Raw genomic sequence first — 16,541 nt, forward strand, 5'->3', positions numbered from 1 at the left:
AAACCTCTGTATATGGGCGCCTGCTCTACCAACTGAGCTATCTGGGCACCCAGGCAGCTACTCTTGACAACAGGTTTTAAGCTGGCTGATGAAGAATGCCAAGCTTAAAACCCATTGAGATCTAACACTCTGGTTCATTCAGGCAGATAAATCTTGTTATTTAAACAGTTTCAGCACATGGGAGAAGTTAATGTTCAGGACTTTCTGCCAGAAAGGGTCTATTTTAACGCAAACCATAACCTAACCAAAGTAACTTTGTTGCATAAATATCTGGTAACAAACATGCTTCATTTAACCTAAACCATGACCCTTTTCTAAACCGAACCAAGTAATATTGTTTCAATCACAACGTTAATCACGTGTTTTAAACTGCGACCGATTCACAATGTGAATCTGTCGCTGGTACGAGGATGTGTTGAAACAAACATTCCAAAATTTCACCGGATTTCACTCATTTAGGCCGTATATTCGTTGCCTTTGGCTTTCTTTGTGTTGACATTTCAAACTGCGGTGGATTTATGAGGACTATGGTTAACTGCTCCTCAGATCTCTGCAGGGTAAATCCAGACAGCTAGCTAGACTATCTGTCCAATCTGAGTTTTCTGTTGAACAACTAAAACAACTTATGAACGTACACACGTTCCACCAAAACAAGTTCCTTCTCGAGGCTATTTTGCAGAGGCTCCGTTTTACGCTTGCTTACCAAGACGATTGTGATTGGTATAAAAAAATGACAATAAACCAGAGCACGTTTGTCTCCCATCCTGGCAGAGGTGGAAAGTAACGAAATACATTTACTCACGTTACTGTATTAAGTAGTTTTGTTGTGTATTTTGTATTTTGCAAGTAGTTTTTAAAATCGGTAATTTAAAAAGTACTTGATTACGTTTTGAGTGAAGTATTGTATTTCACTACATTACAAATCCCATCCGTTACTGAGATAAAAAAACAACTTTGACTAACAAAAAAAAAATTTGCGCTACAGTGACGAATGATCAGCATCTAGGCCGCCTATTAGGCACCAAGTCTTTCTGTAGGAGATTGAGAACAAGATGGAGGAGGATCAGGCAAGCGACGACAGTTCAGAGACTGTTTCAGTAGAAATGCTAGCTGAAACATCCAATTCTGCTGCCCAAAACGACGAAAATCCTTGACCACATTTGAAAGACTGTTTTTCATTTAAATTCAAGAGGGCCAATAGCATCATCATGCAATGCCAGATGAGCCTGCTAAAGGTAACTGAACTGGCAGCATTCAATAACTCCACATCTAATCTGCAGAAGCACGTTTTGGTAAATATTTGTGCATTGGTACTTCAAACGAAGTTTTCATAACTAATAGCAAATTGCCAGTTAGCAAAACAACATGTTTCGTGGCATTGCTAATTTTTGTCTAGCACTAGCAACCCGTAGGACAACGTATGTAGGACACTGGCTAAATTAATTTACATACATCTAACACAAAAACAAGCCAGTCCTCGGGGTGCTTCTGCGTGAATCATAACTAAACGAAATAGAAATGTAGTGATTGTAGCAGAAATCAACAAGCATTGGAGTCAGTGTTTTTTCTTCTGTCTGACAGGTCGATGCAGAAGTCACAGTCTGTGAAAAAGGAAGGACTGTGAGAGGAGGGAGGAGTTAATAGAAGGAAAATAAAAATATCACTCATGGTGTTTCTGCAAATAGCAAATAAAGTTGTAATTCACACACTTGTATTAACATTTGTACTACTACTATACTATACTAATAATCCCCTGCACTGCTCTACAAGTGTGTGCAGAAATACTTTTGATGTCATTTAGACTTGTTCCTTTTATAGAGCTTTGGGACTTTTGCTAGCAGGTATCTGACATTTAAATAACAAATCACATAACAATGGCCGCGTGATTTCAGCACCCACGTATTAACATGTCGATAACTGACACAAAAAAAGCTGCAGGATGTGGAGGTTTTGAGTTTCCCTTTATTGAATGGTAGGCAATGAAAATTACATTTTCCTGTCCAGGATCCAGTGTTGTTTTTCTACTGTTGAACATAAACAAGATCTGATAAATAAAAATAAAAGTACATTTCAGATGAATCAAATGCAATCTTGCTGTACACAAACAAAACAACTCTATTTTTTCTTCACTTGAGCGTAGAGATCCTCTGGGCCGTCAGCAGTCTGTGTTCGGCTGTTTGCTGTCTGGGACACTTTGACCTGTGCATACAGCGTGCGTCCTGCTGTCCTCTGTCCTGCTCTGAGGATGAGGACGGTTCAGGTCTCTGCTTGGAGAAGTCGATCTCACCATAATGGATGTCTTCTTCTTTTTCTTCTTCTTGTTCTGTTCTTCTTGCTGGCTCTTTAACAGTCAGCTCTTCACCTGTTTGATTCTGTAAAAATATGAAATGTTAAGTAGCTGGATTTGGAGCCTAGATCCAGTTGTGACACTGTCACAAAAACATCTTATATTGTGTCACAAAAGAGTTACAAAAACAATTGTCTCCTCTTGTGTAGTTTGCCCAGTTCACAATCATTAAAGATGCAGTAGGTAAGTCTTATAAAACTAACTTTCTGTCATATTTGCTGAAACTGACCCTATGTTCCAGTAGAACTACATGAATTATGTAAAATAAAATAAAAAACAGCTCCTCTGGCACCTCCTACAGCCTGTAGTGCCATTGGCAAAATTCCACCGCTCCCGGTTGATTTTCTCCAATCAGGGCCACAGAGGTGGTCTATCTGCCTGTCAATCACTGCTCAGGCACACGCATATAATAGGGTTCTCCCCTACCCCTCCCCGCGCACAAGCTGCAGAAAGGTTTACCCAAACTCCGGTGAATATTGGAGTGGCTTTTCAGAGGTGGCGTGAGCTGCAGGATTTTAAAGATCTGAAGAACGATGCAGACGTAGCCACATTTCTTCTCGACAGGTAACATAATTACCATGAATGATTTATCTTTCACTTGGTTATTAGTAGTCAAAAGTCCACAAAGCTATGTCGGTGAGGATAATAGTAACGTTTGCACTGTGGTCGGTCTGATATGATGCTGAAATGGCTAACGCTAGCCTGCTAGTTAGCATCGTTTTACTGTTGGTGAGTAAAGTTAACGTTGTGTTAGTGTTTATTTATTGAACATGTTGTCTGACATGCAGTTCTGTCAAACTCCGTTGTGTGGGCGGGGCTTAGGAGACGGTTTGGGCTGCAGCAGAAAGGGGGGAGGGACTGAGAAGTTGTCGATGTTCAAATTTGTTGGCAAAGTCCTGGATCTTCACAATCTTACCTACAGCAGCTTTAACCACAGTGGGTTGCTAACAGGATAATTGGCCACATTTCCTGCCCTATTTTTCTCATGAAGAATCTCACACAGTAGATTGCCTATTTTGTGTTCAATCCAAATGCTTTCATATATCTTATATAGTACACGGTCACTGTTGACAGATGCAAAACATTTCGAGTGCAATTCTGAACAGAAAAGTTGAGCATTTTCCCACCTGATTCTGTCGTTGAGTTGAATGTGTCAACTTTATCGGCCTCTTACACAGAGTGCTGTAAAATAAATCATCAATGAGGAATTTGGATTAGTGCGTAAATTGAATGTAGAAATATGATGTTGACATGCTGGCGCAGAGGTGTAAACGCCAACAGATGACTTCATCATCTGTGCCTTCAAGAATAAGAATCCCATTAGCTGCTTTCATTTGAGATACTTACCAAACACAGACCACCAGGGAGATGAGAACGATGATCCCAATGATTCCTCCAATAACTGGCCCCAATGGTAGAGATGGATCAGGAGATTCGGCTTATAGAAACAAACCAAATATAAGTGACCACTAAAAGAAGGCATGTAACCAAACTCATGTAGCAGAAGTTCCCATTTTTAAAGTAAGCGGATCAATCCAGTTCCGTTTTTACCTTTAACATTTAGATGGATTGTTGATGATGTTTCATTACCAAGATTGTTTGTGGCCACACAGTAATAAACTACATCAGTGACATCAGTGACATTGAAGCTGTAAAAGTCTCCTTCAGCTACACTGATGGCTCCATCTTTGCTGTTCTTGAACCAGCTGAAGCTGGCGGGAGGCTTGGCTCTGCTGGAGCAGGTCAGGTTCACCCAGCTACCTGCTGACACCAAACCTGATGGACTGATCAACACTCTGGTGTTCTTGGGAGCATCTGAGGAAAATGTGAGATTAACTTTATTCATTCACATCAGCACATGATGTGCTGACAGGATCCAATAACAAACACTGGTCTTACATGAAACACTGAGAGTCTTTCTCTCCTCTGCTGTCTTGACATCTCTTCCTTCATTCACAGGATATGTGGCAGAACAGCTGATGGTGAATCCATCGTATGTGTCTGACAGAGTGATGGTCTTCTGGATTTTAGTTGTGAAGGTCCGATTTGTGTTCTCCTCTATGTTGTTGGGAGGGTCTTGTTGGAGATTCCAGGTGAGTTTAGGAGGGGAGTGTGGACAGGGAGTGGAAGCTGAGCAGCTTATAGTGACAGACTCCTTCTCCTTCAGATCACCTGAGATCTCAATTCTGGGGCTCGGGGGGGAATCTGGAGTTTAAAACAGAATCAGAAACTGTGCATCATTTTCTTGTTATATCTAAAATAAAACATTATAGAATGATACAACCCCTCTCTTACCTTTAACTGTTATTTGAAGAGGATCACAAACAGCTGTTGCCCTGAATGCACTGCTCTCAATTCTGAAGTAGTAGTTGTTTGTGTAATTTGTATATAAACGGGAAAATAAAGTGGTGCAGTCTTTCTCACTCAGTTTTCCAGTAATATTCATTGGATAGATGTTAACTGGGTTTTACTGCTGAAAACCACAGTGTTTCAAGAGGATTAGAAACTCTTTATAGTCCAGAGTCCGACATAATTGCTGTTAACCGGTAGTTCTCTGTCAACGCGTTACATGGGATTTGTAAACAAGACCCACTCAGAGCTTCCATCTGTGGTACAGTGTGGTGTATTTTGTAGCGATGCTGCATTGCTGGGTGGAAAGGAATCCGTCGACACTGTTTCTTGATTATAAAGGTTTATTTACATCAAAGAAATCAGCATCATGTACAAGCTCTGCAGAACTCGGAGAGGACCGCTTCTCAGATTCTCAAAAGTCACTAAAGTTCTTTGTGTGTGTGCCACATGTGTATATTCCATGAATTGGGGTGGGATCGATAACTGACCAATGGCTTCATGCCAACTGGCTCTGTCCTGGAGGGCCCCATTGATAACACTTTTCCAGATGTGTCTTCTGAAAGTAGGCTAAAGTTCATCACTTCTAGCTACATATAGATAGTTCAGATATGACCTAAATACAAGTTATAGAATGATCAGAATAAAGTAGGATGTTAATATACCTCAACAGTAATGAAGAGGTTTGACTTTTGAGGACAAGTAGCCAAAGCACCTATAAAGACAAGACTCATGATTAATATAAGGTGGAACAAATCTCTACGAACAGAAAGACAAAATATACATCAGCAGCAGGATCTTGTATGTAGTTTTGCCTTTGGAATATCAGTAGAAATCTTTAGGAAGTAAACTGTTTTTATTTTTTTTAATTATCTTATTAGATTATCTATCTGCACAGGACACAGAGCTCACCCGAAAGAAAGAGGATATGGAGTAACATGTTGTCTGTTGCAATATTCACAGACAGGGCTGCCATCACCTACATTTGCAAACACAATAATGTAGTTACTTGTTAAACATGCTTTTAGAGCTGTTACAGAGAAGATTTACACAAGAAACTTACACCATACAACCAGAACTCACTGTGTTCTAATTAGTGATCAATCAACATCTTCAGAAGTCAAATCTAAATAATACCACAAAATGTAAACTCTCACTTCTTATGGCTCAGTAGAATGTAGGGTGGTACTGGTTCACAAAACCCACGGTTCGGTTCAAATGTTTCGCTTTTAGGGTCACGGTTTTCGGGTTTTTTTACTGCGGTTCTTGTTATTTTTTCTTTTAATCTTTAAGCGTCCAGAATAACTTCAGCATATGATATATAGCTAAAATTAGCATATTGAATGCATGTTGCACAAAACATGCACACAGTGGCAGTTCTAATATATTGTTTTATTTCATCATAGGTACCATGAAATCCAAAATGTTCCCACACACCAGACTATAAACGACGCTGGCGCATCCTCCAGCTCTGGGCAGCCTCTCTCCCACTTGACATTTCTGCATGTGACGTGACCTGCAGCGGCGGCAGCAGCACCCCACTCCACTTGAGGAGCGGTCGGCTCGGTGTCTCTCAAAATCTGACAAAAATCTTTTAAACTGACCTTTGTCGATCTGAAATGAAGACAGATTCAGCAACTGCACGGCCTATTTCTCGCTTAAAATATTTTCAGAAACACGTTTCGGTGAACTATTTTAGTAGAATATGAGATCGTATTCTGAACGAGCCGCCATGACAGTTTGGCTTTGAAATTAGGGACCAGCCAGACCTATGGCAGCTGATTGGACGATCGCGTCACATCGTCCAATCAGCTGCCATGGGTTGCCTTTGTCACGCCCATCCCGCTCGTCAAAGTGGGCACTACGGCAGTAAGGTTACTGTTTGTGTGTGTGCCACATTAACAGTGTACTGACGAACCGTGCGGTACACACACGCTCCGAACCGAGACTAGCGAACCGAGCGGTTCGGGTGTTTTTCCATGACCACCCCTAGTAGAATGACAACATAATATTAGTCTTGACTAAAAAACTAAGCAAAATCAGTCAAACAAAAAGATTGACTTACCGAACAAGTCCAATTTAAAAAAAAGAAAGCAACAATGAGGTCCTTCAGTGGATGTTGTCAAAGTGAATGAGCTCTAGTGCAAATAAACTTCCCTGTTTAGTGGTTGTACCTTAACATCAGGTTAACTTCCTGTGTTTCATGACTACAGAGTAACTGGTTACGCCTGCTAAATATCATCTGATTTAAATGACTTATAGTAAATATAAGAGCCATTCAGGACATTTTCACCTGTACTGCTCATATCCAGTGTGTGCCTATCTGCTGTCTGCTGTGTGTGGAATAAAACACCAGTTCATTTGCTCTCCATGCAGAAATACGCATTTTATTTTATTTATTTTTATGTTGTCAACTGAATGCATCAAATGAGTCAATCTAAAGGAAACGTTTTACAAAAACCCTTCATTGCTTTTATTTATTAACAGTAAACAGACTCCTCACACTCAATAATATACTTTAAGATTTATATTTTTACATCAGAAAAAATGCCAAACTTAATTTGTTGCCTCATTGTTCATCTCAACTAATTATTTCCAACAAACTCCCATTGCTGCAGCTTCCTCCCATATCACCTGGAGCCTCTGGTTCACTAGATTTGCTCTTCCTAAATTTCAGGCTTCTGCTTTTTCTTTGCTGATTCTTTAATCTCAGGTTCAAAAGGAATACAGCAAACAGTTCAGCATTTAAGAGAAATACAAACATTACTGAATATAACGGAACATAAGAAGTTGCTCTAAAAAAGAATCAAATTAATAAAAGTAACTGTAAAAAAAAAAATTAAAAAAAAAAACACCAAAAAACTGATCAACTAATCTGATCGACCATCAAAGCACCATTGGATCGCTCTGAATGTGCCGTGACCTCGTGCTGCCATATCAGGCGAGATAGGTAACAGGTTGGTCTCACTGTAAAACATGCAACATCAACCCATGGAATGTCCACCATCACCAATGAGTCTGGTCCCAGTCTTTCAGCAAGAAGCTGAGCCCTGTATGGGCTTCTGTGCCATTTATTATGAGCACAGGACTTAAAGGAGCAGTGTGTCAGATTTAGGGGCATCTAGTGGTGAGGCTGCAGATCACAACCGGCTGAATTCCTCTTCCCTCCCCCCGTGTGTGAAGAGAACCTACGGTGGCCTTCAGGGAATATAAAAACGCAAAAGGCTCTCTCTAGAGAAGTGGTTCTCAAAGTGAGGTCCATGGACCCCAAGGGGCCCCTAAAGGGGTTCCAATGGGTGCCCAGCAAAAAGGGATGATCAGTTTTTTTCACTATAATTCCATCATTAAGCAACATAATAACAGAATGTATGATTATTCATTGTTTTCATAAACATACTGTAATGAAACATCTAAAAACATAAATCCTATCAAGTGGGGGACCATGGGACAAATCTTATTAAATGAGAGTCCATGGTCTAATTTGTGTCAATTTTGGGGTTCTTGGCGTGAAAGAAATCTAAGAACTAATGTTGGTTTGTCTGTTTTGGGCTACTGCAAAAAAAAAAAGGGTGGGGAAAAAAAAGATACTTTTAAAAATAATTTTTTTTTTTTTAAAAAAAAAAAAAAAAAAAATTTTTTTTTTTTTTTTTTTAAAATAATATTTTTAATTTATTTTTTATTATTTTTTTTTTTTTTTTTTTTTTTTTTTTTCCTTTCTCCCTTTTTTTTTAAAAAAAAAAAAAAAAAAAAAAACCCCCCACCCCCCACCCCCCACGGCTGTTGATAGTTTCCATGAAGCCGCAGCAACCGTGGGTTCGAAAAGCGAAATTTAAATTTTGAACGTCAAACACTTCATTTTCTGCATTCTGGTAAAGTTTTCGGCAACATTTCTGCATCAATTTATGGGGCAAATGTCTTTATTTATGTAAAGGAAATTATAATCGTTTTTTTAGGGGTCTGCACTGGCCAATTTTGATTATTGGGGGGGTTGTAACTCCATTCCCCCTTTAAAGTCCCCCTATGATGGGCAGCTACTCTCTTTTCTTTTTTTTGGGCATTTTCAGCTTTTATTTTTGAGAGGACAGATGAAGACATGAAAGGAGAGAGAGAAGGGGAATGACAAGCAGCAAAGGGCCGCAGGTCAGAGTCAAACCCAGGCCTGCTTCATTCGAGGAGTAAACCTCTGTATATGGGCGCCTGCTCTACCAACTGAGCTATCTGGACACCTGGGCAGCTACTCTTGACAACAGGTTTTAAGCTGGCTGATGAAGAATGCCAAGCTTAAAACACATTGAGATCTAACACTCTGGTTCATTCAGGCAGATAAATCTTGTTATTTAAACAGTTTCAGCACATGGGAGAAGTTAATGTTCAGGACTTTCTGCCAGAAAGGGTCTATTTTAACGCAAACCATAACCTAACCAAAGTAACTTTGTTGCATAAATATCTGGTAACAAACATGCTTCATTTAACCTAAACCATGACCCTTTTCTAAACCGAACCAAGTAATATTGTTTCAATCACAACGTTAATCACGTGTTTTAAACTGCGACCGATTCACAATGTGAATCTGTCGCTGGTACGAGGATGTGTTGAAACAAACATTCCAAAATTTCACCGGATTTCACTCATTTAGGCCGTATATTCGTTGCCTTTGGCTTTCTTTGTGTTGACATTTCAAACTGCGGTGGATTTATGAGGACTATGGTTAACTGCTCCTCAGATCTCTGCAGGGTAAATCCAGACAGCTAGCTAGACTATCTGTCCAATCTGAGTTTTCTGTTGAACAACTAAAACAACTTATGAACGTACACACGTTCCACCAAAACAAGTTCCTTCTCGAGGCTATTTTGCAGAGGCTCCGTTTTACGCTTGCTTAGCTCCGCCCAAGACGATTGTGATTGGTATAAAAAAATGACAATAAACCAGAGCTGTCTTTGTCTCCCATCCCGGCAGAAGTGGAAAGTAACGAAATACATTTACTCACGTTACTGTATTAAGTAGTTTTGTTGTGTATTTTGTATTTTGCAAGTAGTTTTTAAAATCGGTAATTTAAAAAGTACTTGATTACGTTTTGAGTGAAGTATTGTATTTCACTACATTACAAATCCCATCCGTTACTGAGATAAAAAAACAACTTTGACTAACAAAAAAAAAATTTGCGCTACAGTGACGAATGATCAGCATCTAGGCCGCCTATTAGGCGCCAAGTCTTTCTGTAGGAGATTGAGAACGAGATGGAGGAGGATCAGGCAAGCGACGACAGTTCAGAGACTGTTTCAGTAGAAATGCTAGCTGAAACATCCAATTCTGCTGCCCAAAACGACGAAAATCCTTGGCCACATTTGAAAGACTGTTTTTCATTTAAATTCAAGAGGGCCAATAGCATCATCATGCAATGCCAGATGAGCCTGCCAAAGGTAACTGAACTGGCAGCATTCAATAACTCCACATCTAATCTGCAGAAGCACGTTTTGGTAAATATTTGTGCATTGGTACTTCAAACGGTTTTCATAACTAATAGCAAATTGCCAGTTAGCAAAACAACATGTTTCGTGGCATTGCTAATTTTTGTCTAGCACTAGCAACCCGTAGGACAACGTATGTAGGACACTGGCTAAATTAATTTACATACATCTAATTAGCTCATACGGGCTACTAAGGTGTGTAGAAGCTAGCTGCTAGTCTGGGCTGTAAACATCAGTCTCGGTTGAACAAATAGGCTGTGCCCCACCGAAATCGTCACCGGTTTGAATGTAAACGAGCCTTTGAATTTACCATCACATCAAGAGTGGAGAGGATTGTAGCATGACGCTAGCCTGGGAAAACCCTGACAAACTTCTGGCAAATTTGAGATTTGCTCTGCAAGTCCATCTGGCCAAGAGCCCATCCAACCCATTTCCAATTTTTCCAAATCGAGGCACCAATCACAACCGTTGAAGTGGGCTTTACACGATGACGATAGCACAGCGAAGGCAAGCAGCTTTTTGTTTACATTCAACATGACTGCCACCGAAGTGCAGCAACCCATTGATGCCGCTGTCGCTGCTACGTCACCTGGATCGTTGGTCTGATTGGTTGAAGGACTATCCAATTGCGCCCAGAGGCATTTGAGCGGTGTCCGTTGGTGACGCCCCTTTGGAAATGAGCTGGGAATGAACCTTCCCCAAACCCACTCAACTGAGAAGGGTCTGGTGTCAACCAGGCTAGCGTGAGGCACTTTGCCATCATGTCATGTGTGACATGTGTTATGTTGTTATTACATGTGTATGCATTTGTATAGATGTTTATACATTATATAGATTTTTCTTTAATTAAAAACAAAATAGTTTTGGATTTATGACCGCTTGTCCTATTTTCACTACATGGGAGAGATCCCCCCACCCCATTTTACAGTTTTTTTTAATGTAACTAAGTAACTTTTACTTAAAGTACATTTTAAATGAACTACTTATTACTTAGTAATTTTTCAGATAGGTAATTTTACTTGTACTTGAGTAATATGGCATCAAAGTATTGGTACTTTTACTTACGCAATATTTTACCTACAATATTTTACTACTTTTTCCACCTCTACATCCTCGAATGCTGTTTGGAATAACCAGACCGTCCTCCGCAGCGCTGTGAAGGAAGGTCTGGCAATGTGAGACTATATCCATCATCATCCATGAGTCCTGACACACTGTTTTTCTGTATCTCTGTGGCATTTAATATGAACATAGAAATTCAAAAAGTGAAACACAAAAACAAGCCAATCCTCGAGGTGCTTCTGCGTGAATCATAACTAAACGAAATAGAAATGTAGTGATTGTAGCAGAAATCAACTAGCATTGGAGTCAGTGTTTTTTCTGCTGTCTGACAGGTCGATGCAGAAGTCACAGTCTGTGAAAAAGGAAGGACTGTGAGAGGAGGGAGGGGTTAATAGAAGGAAAATAAAAATATCACTCATGGTGTTTCTGCAAATAGCAAATAAAGTTGTAATTCACACACTTGTATTAACATTTGTACTACTACAATACTATACTAATAATCCCCTGCACTGCTCTACAAGTATGTGCAGAAATACTTTTGATGTCATTTAGACTTGTTCCTTTTGTAGAGCTTTGGGACTTTTGCTAGCAGGTATCTGACATTTAAATAACAAATCACATAACAATGGCCGTGTGATTTCAGCACCCACGTATTAACATGTCGATAACTGACACAAAAAAAGCTGCAGGGTGTAGAGGTTTTGAGTTTCCCTTTTTTGAACAGTAGGCAATGAAAATTAAATGTTCCTGTCCAGGATCCAGTGTTGTTTTTCTACTGTTGAACATAAACAAGATCTGATAAATAAAAATAAAAGTACATTTCAGATGAATCAAATGCAATATTGCTGTACACAAACAAAACAACTCTATTTTTTCTTCACTTGAGCGTAGAGATCCTCTGGGCCGTCAGCAGTCTGTGTTCGGCTGTGTGCTGTCTGGGACACTTTGACCTGTGCATACAGCGTGTCCTGCTGCTGTCCTCTGTCCTGCTCTGAGGATGAGGACAGTTCAGGTCTCTGCTTGGAGAAGTCGATCTCTCCATAATGGATGTCTTCTTCTTTTTCTTCTTCTTTTTCTTCTGTTTTTCTTGCTGGCTCTTTAACAGTCAGCTCTTCACCTGTTTGATTCTGTAAAAATATGAAATGTTAAGTAGCTGGATTTGGAGCCTAGATCCAGTTGTGACACTGTCGCAAAAACATCTTATATTGTGTCAAAAAGAGTTACAAAAATAATTGTCTCCTCTTGTGTAGTTTTCCCAGTTTCACAATCTTTAAAGGGGTGATAGAATGCAAAACCGATTTTACCCTGTCATAGTTGAATAACGACAGTTCGGTGGGTAAATAGGACATACATATAAGCTCAAAATCCCATTGACACCCCTTTACTATGAAAATCTCATATTTAGAAACTGCCGCTGAAAACGGGCGAATCTCAACAAAGCTAGTTGCTTGCGTAAGCATCTCAAAATCGGGAACCTTTGTCACAGTGGGTGTATTAAGAGAACGGTCACGCCCCAACATTTGCATAGGCTACACAACTGACCTGAGATCAGTTAGTCTTCTGAATCTAGGTCGTGCACATCTCAGAAAATGTATACATTGTTCATATGCTATTTTACCATTAAATTCACTTCTGAGACTTTTTTATGCGAGAAATCAACTACGTAGAGGTCAAATATGGGCCGTTTTACAAAAATTGATGTCTAATTGCAAATTTTGTCCGACTGTGTGTCGGACTTCAGATGCCGGTGCTGCCTGTGTTGCTGCCTCGCCGCCCGGCCTGCCTTCCTTCACAGACCCCGGCCTGCTGTGAGCTCGATTGAGCTCCGTCACGACTGGCAGCCCACGGCACTCCATACCCGCGCAAAGTCACCGTTTTGGGCTAATGAACTACGAAACGCCGCTGCTCTGACAGAGCTCCAGGGCCTGCAACTCCCCTCTTCCTGCTAGCTAAATGCACGGTGTATGTGAGTGAAAGCGCGGTCAGCGAGCTTGTTACGCCAGCAATCTCTTACCACAGGTTCCAGTTACTGTTTTAATGTGTGTAATTATAATGTGTTGAGTTATTTAAACAAACGATTGGGAAAATAAACGCTGCTTGTCCGTGAGTCTCATTGATAGCACCTGCGGCTGGATGGAGCTCTATCAATGAGAGCTAGCTAGCCTCCTCTTAGAATTCCTCTGGAATTCACAAAAATTAATTAACTTGAAATCGGACACCGTTGTTAGCTTTATAAAACATTTAGTTAGATGTTGTATAAGTGGCCGTGCGAAGTGAAACTGTAAATATAGCCAATTACGACCAAAAATGAAGCTAACTAGCCGCCGAATCTGTACATAGGATTGAAAGGGACAGTGATGCGCAAACGAAACCCTTACAGCTCACAAATATTCATTAACTTGAAATCAGACACCGTTGTTAGCTTTATAAGACATATAGTTATATGTTATATAAGTGGCGTGTGAGAAAATTCAAACTATAAATATACAATTACGACCAAAAATGAAGCTAACTAGCCGCGAAATCTGTACACATAGGATTGAAGGGACAGTCGCAGCTAACGAAACCCTTACAGCTCACAAATATTCATTAACTTGAAATCGGACAACCGTTGTTAGCTTTATAAGACATTTTAGGTAATATGTTGTATAGCTAAGTGGCGTGACATGTGTGTAACATGTGGTAAGAGATTGCTGGTGTAACAAGCTCGCTGACCGCGCTCTCACACACGGGCCATTTAGCTAGCAGGAAGAGAGGAGATGCAGGCCCTGGAGCTTTGTCAGGGCAGCGGCGTTTGGTAGTAGTCCATTAGCCCAAACGGTGACTTTGCGCAGGTATGAGGTGCTGTGGGCTGCAGCTGTGTCGAGCTCAATCGAGCTCACAGCAAGCCGTGGTCTGTGGAGGAAGGCAGGCCGGGCGGCGAGGCAGCAACACAGGCAGCTGAACTCCGATACACGGTTTTACCAAATTTGCAATTAGCCATCCATTTTCGTAAAACGGCCCATATTTGAGCTTTATATAGTTGATTTCTCGCATAAAAAAGTCTCAGAAGTGAACATTTAGACATTTAGAGTGCAATGCTGCACAGAAAAGTTGAGCATTTTCCCACCTGATTCTGCCGTTGAGTTGAATGTGTCAACTTTATCGGCCTCCTACACAGAGTGCTGTAAAATAAATCAGCAATGAGGAATTTGGATTAGTGCGTAAATTGAATGTAGAAATTTGATGTTGACATGCTCCAGCAGACCAACTAAGAATCCCATTAGCTGCTTTCATTTGAGATACTTACCAAACACAGACCACCAAGGAGATGAGAACGATGATCCCAATGATTCCTCCAATAACTGGCCCCAATGGTAGAGATGGATCAGGAGATTCGGCTTATAGAAACAAACCAAATATAAGTGACCACTAAAAGAAGGCATGCAACCAAACTCATGTAGCAGAAGTTCCCATTTTTAAAGTAAGCGGATCAATCCAGTTCCGTTTTTACCTTTAATATTCAGATGGATCTCTGATGATGTTTCATTACCAAGATTGTTTGTGGCCACACAGTAATAAACTCCATCAGTGACATCAGTGACATTGAAGCTGTAAAAGTCTCCTTCAGCTACACTGATGGCTCCATCTTTACTGTTCTTGAACCAGCTGAAGCTGGCGGGAGGCTTGGCTCTGCTGGAGCAGGTCAGGTTCACCCAGCTACCTGCTGACACCAAACCTGATGGACTGATGGACACTCTGGTGTTCTTCTGGGAGCATTGAAAAACTGAGGAAAGAATTATGTGCATTCAAATTTGCCAGGATCCAATAACAAACACTGGTTGTCTTACATGAAACACTGAGAGTCTTTCTCTCCTCTGCTGTCTTGACTTCTCTTCCTTCATTCACAGGATATGTGGCAGAACAGTTGATGGTGAATCCATCATTTGCATCTGACAGAGTGATGGTCTTCTGGATTTTAGTTGTGAAGGTCCGATCTGTGTTCTCCTCTATGTTGTTGGGAGGGTCTTGTTGGAGATTCCAGGTGAGTTTAGGAGGGGAGTGTGGACAGGGAGTGGAAGCTGAGCAGCTTATAGTGACAGACTCCTTCTCCTTCAGATCACCTGAGATCTCAATTCTGGGGCTCGGGGGGGAATCTGGGGGTTTAAAACAGAATCAGAAACTGTGCATCATTTTCTTGTTATATCTAAAATAAAACATTATAGAATGATACAAACCCTCTTTTACCTTTAACTGTTATTTGAAGAGGATCACAAATAGCTGTTGCCTTGTATGCCTTGCTCTCAATTCTGAAGTAGTAGTTGTTTGTGTAATTTATGATTAAACTGGAAAATAAAGTGGTGCAGTCTTTCTCACTCAGGTTTCCAGTAATATTCATTGGATAGCTGTTAACTGGGTTTTTACTGCTGAAAACCACAGTTTTTGGAAGAGGATTAGAAACTTTTATAGTCCAGAGTCCGACATAATTGCTGTTAACCAGGGGTTCTGGTTCAGCGCTAAAGTTACATGGGATTTGTAAACAAGACCCACTCAGAGCTTCCATCTGTGGTACAGTAATGAAGAGGTTTGACTCTTGAGGACAAGTAGCCAAAGCACCTATAAAGACAAGACTCATGATTAATATAAGGTGGAACAAATCTTTAGGAACAGAAAGACAAAATATACATCAGCAGCAGGATCTTGCATGTAGTTTTGCCTTTGCAATATCAGTAGAAATCTTTAGGAAGTAAACAGTTGCAAAATTAGCTTATTAGATTATCTATCTGCACAGAACACAGAGCTCACCCGGAAGAAAGAGGATAAGGAGTAACATGTTGTCTGTTGCAATATTCACAGACAGGGCTGCCATCACCTACATTTGCAAACACAATAATGTAGTTACTTGTTAAACATGCTTTTAGAGCTGTTACAGAGAACATTTACACCAGAAACTTACACCATACAACCAATCAACATCTTCAGAAGTCAAATCTAAATAATACCACAAAATGCAAACTCTCACTTCTTATGGCTCTGTAGAATGACAACATAATATTAGTCTTGGCTAAAATCTAAGCAAAATCAGTCAAACAAAAAGATTGTCTTACCGAACAAGCCCAATTTAAAAAAGAGAGCAGCAATGAGGTTCTTCGGTGGATGTTTTCAAAGTGAATGAGCTCTAGTGCAAATAAACTTCCCTGTTTAGTGGTTGTACCTTAACATCAGGTTAACTTCCCGTGTTTCATGACTACAGAGTAACTGGTTACACCTGCTAAATATCATCTGATTTAAATGACTTATAGTAAATATAAGAGCCATTCAGGACGTTTTCACCT

At 40.3% G+C, this 16,541-nt stretch overlaps 1 protein-coding gene and 1 long non-coding RNA gene across 2 annotated transcripts in view; both read right to left on the reverse strand.

The window, feature by feature from the left end:
- Positions 1 to 16,152, reverse strand: part of LOC120552019 (vascular cell adhesion protein 1-like) — a 33,576-nt gene extending 17,424 nt beyond the window's left edge. The window contains exons 1-3 of the mRNA XM_039789636.1: positions 16,012 to 16,152; positions 15,454 to 15,822; positions 15,057 to 15,362 (exon numbers count right to left, since the gene is read on the reverse strand). Coding sequence (XP_039645570.1) covers positions 15,057 to 15,362; positions 15,454 to 15,822; positions 16,012 to 16,075 — 739 coding nt within the window. The 5' untranslated portion in view covers positions 16,076 to 16,152. The remainder of the gene's footprint in view (positions 1 to 15,056; positions 15,363 to 15,453; positions 15,823 to 16,011) is intronic.
- LOC120552022 lies at positions 11,382 to 14,643 on the reverse strand. Its single transcript, XR_005637955.1, has 3 exons — positions 14,516 to 14,643; positions 14,336 to 14,390; positions 11,382 to 12,353 (listed from the first exon to the last, which is right to left on the reverse strand). It is a non-coding gene; the product is annotated as an uncharacterized LOC120552022 (long non-coding RNA).
- Positions 16,153 to 16,541: the final 389 nt, after the last annotated feature.

This window comes from Perca fluviatilis, chromosome 22 (genome assembly GCF_010015445.1).
Source record: "Perca fluviatilis chromosome 22, GENO_Pfluv_1.0, whole genome shotgun sequence".
Classification (NCBI taxonomy): domain Eukaryota; kingdom Metazoa; phylum Chordata; class Actinopteri; order Perciformes; family Percidae; genus Perca; species Perca fluviatilis.